This window comes from Rhinopithecus bieti, unplaced genomic scaffold (assembly GCF_001698545.2).
Source record: "Rhinopithecus bieti isolate Rb0 unplaced genomic scaffold, ASM169854v2 scaffold_6717, whole genome shotgun sequence".
In the NCBI taxonomy this organism is placed as follows: Eukaryota; Metazoa; Chordata; class Mammalia; order Primates; family Cercopithecidae; genus Rhinopithecus; species Rhinopithecus bieti.
The window spans coordinates 354,273-360,788 of record NW_016805334.1 but is presented as its reverse complement, the minus strand read 5'-3'; the positions used below and the strand labels follow the sequence as shown (position 1 = coordinate 360,788).

The 6,516-nt window shown below is 38.3% G+C and overlaps 1 protein-coding gene across 1 annotated transcript in view; it reads left to right on the top strand.

Annotated features, from left to right (window-relative positions):
* Nucleotides 1-5,049, top strand: part of PSMA3 (proteasome 20S subunit alpha 3) — a 27,227-nt gene extending 22,178 nt beyond the window's left edge. The window contains exons 8-11 of the mRNA XM_017872204.1: nt 565-614; nt 3,478-3,545; nt 3,998-4,062; nt 4,891-5,049. Coding sequence (XP_017727693.1) covers nt 565-614; nt 3,478-3,545; nt 3,998-4,062; nt 4,891-4,935 — 228 coding nt within the window. The 3' untranslated portion in view covers nt 4,936-5,049. The remainder of the gene's footprint in view (nt 1-564; nt 615-3,477; nt 3,546-3,997; nt 4,063-4,890) is intronic.
* The last annotated feature ends 1,467 nt before the right edge of the window (nt 5,050-6,516 follow it).

The following is a 6,516-nucleotide window of genomic DNA, read 5'->3' as shown; positions in this document are numbered from 1 at the left end:
CCAGGCTGGAGTGCAGTGGCCAGATCTTAGCTCACTGCAAGCTCCGCCTCCCGGGTTCACGCCATTCTCCTGGCTCAGCCTCCCGAGTAGCTGGGACTACAGGCGCCCGCCACCTCGCCCGGCTAGTTTTTTTGTATTTTTTTAGTAGAGACGGGGTTTCACCATGTTAGCCAGGATGGTCTCGATCTCCTGACCTCGTGATCCGCCCGTCTCGGCCTCCCAAAGTGCTGGGATTACAGGCTTGAGCCACCGCGCCCGGCTGGCTATTTTGTATTTTTAGTAGAGACAGGGTTTCACCATGTTGGTCAGGCTGGTCTTGAATTTCTGACCCCAGGCAATCCGGCTGCCTTGGCCTCCCAAAGTGCTGGGATTACAGGCGTGAGCCACTGAGCCTGGCCTGGCGTATAAATTTCAAAACATTAAAATATGAATCAGGAAACTTCGATTCTGGTCTTTTTCAGACTTCAGGTTATTTTCCTTGGTTTTATATCTGAGTATAAAAGTGAAAATAATTACACAAGTGGAAAATGTTCTTCTGATGAATATACATTTTATTTTCTGTAGATGAAAGAAATGACCTGCCGTGATATTGTTAAAGAAGTTGCAAAATGTAAGTTGAAATTTTCTTACCATCCACAAAGATATTTCACTTGACCTTTGCATATATATATTACATTAATCCTAAGAGGCTGTTTTCCTGTAAAATAACTTAGTGTGTTTTAGAAGGTAAATTTAACATTCTAAGAAGCCTCACGAAGGAGGAAAATGTTTTCAAGCCCCGTTTTTTAGTAGAATGAATAGGAAGGGAAAAATAGCTTTTGACAAAATAAACTCCTGTTACAGGTTAAAGACACATAATGTACCATTAGGGTCTTAATTTGTTAGCTCCCAACTTCTCAAATCTCTTAAGTACTAATAATAGTAATCTTAGATTGCCTCTAAGAATGCTTACAGACTTTATAGGTTTACAACTAATTATTTCCATACATGATCCACGAAGCTGGCTCATTTACATAATGTGTTTATTTGGGAAAGATATGTTTCACTTTTTCATGTTTATTATAAAAGTTCCTATAACAAGGTAAGAAGAGCAGTATTACAAAACATTTCAAAAACTAGCTTAAGAAACCCTGAATAGTTGATGACAGGTATGTAAACTAGAATACTATTAATATGTAACAGGTATTTAGACAGTAAGCAATAAAAAAGTCAATTAACCTTGGTAGTGATGTTTCAAAAATTTTTTGATTCTTTTAGATAAAAGAGTGTAGACATTTGGTATTACAAAGATTCCAACAAAACACGTTGTGTAGCCAGCTTTTTAGATTCAAAAGTTATATTCAGATAATTCTTAACATCTCTAACTATTCCACATTAGAACTACATGAACAAGGTCTAGTCAATCAGCTCTCTATACGGTAGTGTCTCAGGTTTTACATCTAACAATACAAGAAAAAAAATTCCAATGGGCTCTATTGTATAATAAACATACTATTTACATGACACTCAGTCTCTTATAAACTGGTCCATCATTACTGCTATTGCCTTTAGCCCTCCTGCTTCCTCCTCCCCTCTGCCCTCCCAGTTTCAGTTGTGAAGCAAGCAGAAGCCATTCTAACGGCAACATTAGGAACCAACATACAGCAGAACTGCTAAGAAAGGAAGTCAGTTATCTTCCTTGAATTGTGTAGTATTTTATCATGATATACTGTTTCCTTCACTGAACCAATCCTTTGAAGTGCTTCTGGAAATCAGTTCTTACCATCTTTTATATTTAGGTATAATGGTAGTCATCTATTAAGTGTTCCATGTTAGGAAAGCCATCCCTTCTTCATTTAAGAAAATGGAGCAGCATGTTATCTTTTACTTAGTTCTAGAAAATTGAGATCCTCTCATATTATAGCAAGGTTTTAGAAGACCCTCCTAAAAGTAAGGTATGTAACTCAGTGGAAAGTATTAGATAAAAGCTATACTCTGCTACTGTACTTAATTTCTTGATTTTTTTTTTTTTTTGAGATGGAGCCTCGCTCTGTCGCCCAGGCTGGAGGGCAGTGGCATGATCTTGGCTCACTGCAAGCTCCACCTCCCATGTTCAAGCAATTCTCCTGCATCAGCCTCTCAAGTAGCTGGGATTACAGACACCCACCACCACGCCTGGCTAATTTTTGTATTTTTAGTAGAGAGGGGCTTTACCATCTTGGCCAGGCTGGTCTTGAACTCCTGACCTTGTGATCCACCCGTCTTGGCCTTCCAAAGTGCTGGGATTATAGATGTGAGCCGCCGCACCTGGCCTCTTGATACTTTTTATGTTACTTTAATATGTTGCATGACAGTGCCTCCTCCTTTGCTGTAATTTGTAAAGTACTACAATGTGAAGGCCAGGTTATGTGGCATATAAGCCATTATAAAATGGACAAGGAGCTTAAAAAGACTACTGCCAAGAAGCTGTAGGTTGAAGAGACCACTAATAATTGCAAGCACATAAATTAGTTGGTTTTACTTACTTATTTGAAACAGTCTCACTCTGTTGCCCAGGCTAGAGTGCAGTGGCACGATCTCAGCTCACTGCAGCTTCCACCTTCTGGGTTCAAGTGATTCTCCTGCCTCAGCCCCCCGAGTAGCTGGGACTACAGGCCCGTGCCACCACACCTGGCTAATTTTTGTATTTTTAGTAGAGACATGGTTTCACACTTTCGGCCAGGATGGTCTCAATCTCCTGACCTCATTATCTGCCCACCTCTGCCTCCAACAAGTGCTAGGATTACAGGCACGAGCCACCATTCCCAGCCAATTAGTTGGCTTTAAAAATATTAAATTAATGGGACAAAAAATAAATTTCCTAAAACACAGTTAATGACACCTCTTCCTAGTGAATCCATTTTCTTTATGAGTTATCTTTTATAGTTATATCTTTTTTTTTTTTTGAGACGGAGTCTCTCTCCGTAGCCCAGGCTGGAGTGCAGTAGTGTGATCTTGGCTCACTGGAACCTCCACCTCCCGGGTTCAAGTAACTCTCTTGCCTTAGCCTCCTGAGTAGCTAGGATTACAGGCACCCACCACCACACCCAGCTAATTATTGTATTTTTAGTAGAGACAGGGTTTCACCATGTTGGCCAGGCTAGTCTCAAACTCCTGACCTCAAGTGATCCATCAGCCTTGGTCTCCCAAAGTGTTGGGATTACAGGTGTGAGCCACTCACTGCACCCACCCAAGTTATATCTCTAAAGCAATGTGCAAAAATAAACTGAACTTGGGTTGATTAAATATATTGAATATTTGTTGGGAGGGCAAATGTTTCATTTCAGTCCCTGTGTAATTTGTCTTCTCTAATGTTAAATGCTATGTAGAATGTGTCTGTGTAATTTTATAAATAATTTTATTATGGATGGACATTCTAATTTGTACTGACTATGGGTCTGTGAACTACTACAATGTTTGGAGGTTACCAAAATCTTACCTTTCCCTTTTCTATTCTAGAATTTACATAGTACATGATGAAGTTAAGGATAAAGCTTTTGAACTAGAACTCAGCTGGGTTGGTGAATGTAAGTTATTTTTGTACATTTATTTGCCTTAGGAATGATCTGTACCACAGCTAATTTACAACTGAGAGTCCTTTCTAAAATAATGAAAACTAAAACAAATTTACTAGGTTGTCTAAATGAAGGGAAAGTTCTGCTTAATAATTGACTTAAGTTGTGAACAGGTTATTTTTTGAAACATCCATTTCATGGTTTTAAAGATACTATGCTATAAATTAATGCTCAGGATTTATAACTTATAGCATAATTTACTTTCATTTCCATAAGAACTTAATATGTAGGCACATATAATCTCATGTGGAAGCAGCACACTAAAATATTTGAGTATTACTCATAGTACAACTTTGCAACCTTAGGTGAGGCAGTCTGTGGATTGGGTAGATCCTATGGTATACTGCAAGTTACAATACAGTACTCAATTTAAACTTCATTTACATATGTGGCTTAATTTACAGTAACTAATGGAAGACATGAAATTGTTCCAAAAGATATAAGGGAAGAAGCAGAGAAATATGCTAAGGTAAGCCACAGCACAAAAACTTTTCTTGGCCAGGTACAGTGCGGGGAATCACTTAGCCCAGGAGTTCAAGACCAGCCTGAGCAGCACAGCAAGACCCCATCCCTAATTTAAAAAAAAAAAAAATCCTCTAACCAAAATTGTGTTGAATAATATAAATCAACTTGGGTGGCTTCTATTAAATATCACTAATAGTTCAGTTGAACTAAGGATAGAAATTTTCTAGGTTATCTCTAGTGGGTACAGTTGCCTTGGTTCCAAAAAAATTGTGGGGGGTTTAGATTGCAAAGAGGTTTTTTAGGACTTTTAAGTATATGTTCTATTTTTTTTTTTGAGACAGAGTCTTGCTCTGTCACCCAGGCTGGAGTGCAGTGGCACCATCTCTGCTCTGCAACCTCTGCCTCCAGGGTTCAAGCAATCCTCCTGCCTCAGCCTCCCCAGTAGCTGGGATTACAGGAGCACGCCGCCACACCTGGCTACTTTTGCATTTTTGGTTTCACCAATAATACAGGGACGGGTTTTCACCAGGCTAGTTTCAAACTTGACCTCAGGTGATCTGCCTACTTCGGCCCCCAAAGTGCTGGGATTACAGACTTAAGCCACTGCACCTGGCCTCTTAAGTATACATTCTATCAAAGATACAGTCATTGCATGTTAGAGCAATATTTGCTTAATTATCTTTGCGTGGGTATCTTATTCTAGAACTGTTCATTCAGTTACAAGTAAAGGAAATTAACCACTTAACTCAGGTTGTTGTAGCTTAACTTGCCCACAGGTATGGGATATAACAATTTTAAAAATCAATTTTAAACACCTATTTTCTCTTAACAGGAATCTCTGAAGGAAGAAGATGAATCAGATGATGATAATATGTAACATTTACTCCAGCATCTATTGTATTTTAAATTTCTACTCCAGTCCAATGTAACTATTTAGCCCTGGATTATACATACTGTCCAATTTTCATTAAATTTTTGTCTTATAACTATTGAAGTTTGGTTAATATCTGCTTTACAAAATTGGTGGGGGTCAATGAGAACATTTACTCAATTTTAAAATATAGATTTATGACTACTGAAAAATTCCTTGGTTAAAACACTGCAGAATTAATTCCAAGACTGTAGATTAATTCAAAGCCCCATCTTCATCACTCAACTAGAATTTACAGATCGTATTCTCCTGGGCTTATCAACTTAGTGGACAAATAATTGATACGGTTTCCCACTTTCATATTTAGTGAAATAACTGGTGGTAATCAGTCACTTTTAATCTTTGGGTGTGATAAAGATGAAAGATGTTTCAGTTTTGGATAATTTTTCAAAACTGACCCTTCTCAAAAAAGATCGTTCAATGCATGAGCCAAGAATGTTTTTGCTTTTTTCCTTTATTGTGGTGAGGGGTAGATTTAAGGATCAAAAAAGTCCCTATTCTGTCACTAAAAAAATTTCTTGATGTCTAAAGATTAAAACAAAAATACCATCAGACAACTTTAATGTTAAAAATCAGAATTTATGTCAAAGTGCTCTGTAAACAGAACTGTTACTAAGTGGAATAAACAGCACTGTGGCCAAGAAGAATAACTTGAAGCTGAAAAGCAGTACTCACAGCAGGAACAAACAATTTGAACTCAGGCCACGTATACACACCCTCTAGTGGACTCACGCCAGTGTCACTCCATTCAAGTGTTACGCTTTCCTAAGAAGGTAATCTAGCCAGTGAATTTGGGTGCAGGGTATCACTGGACTTTGAGCATTTGTGTAGTTTAAATAGCAAATCATTATACCTGAATATTAATAGCTAACTACTACACAAACAACTCAAAACCAGTAACGTCATATGTCATTACCATGGCTGCTTTTATGTAACATTATCTGCTATATATTACCACTCAAAATATATTTAAAAACACGTATTTTAAAATATATTAGAGCATATGGCTCAAGCAATCCGCCCACCTCAGCCTCCCAAGTAGCTGGAACCACAGACCACAGGCAAGCATTACCATGCTTGGCTAACTTTTAAAAATTTTTTGTGGAGATGGGATCTCACTATGTTGCCCAGGCTGGTCTTGAACTCCTGGACTTGAGCAATCTGCCCACCTCAGCCTCCTAAAATGCTGAAATAACAGGCGTGAGCCACTGGGCCTGGCCACAACTCATATTTAATTGTGAATGACACAAGGGTCGGTTTTAGAAAAATACAGGAACAATACTAAATTGGATCCATTTACAGATGGATAAATTTACTATCCCTAAGCCAATCTATGGTCATTCCTATACCTTCCCAAAGTTCCAAAGTATGAATGGCACATGAATCTTTATTCTTTCAATCTATCCTTAAAATTTACACCAGCATAGTTAAAACCCTCTTTAAAAGACACTGGTTTTAAAGAACCAGTGAGGGGTTTGACATCTATAGATGCCATAACGTAAGCAGACATACCTAACTCTTCAACTC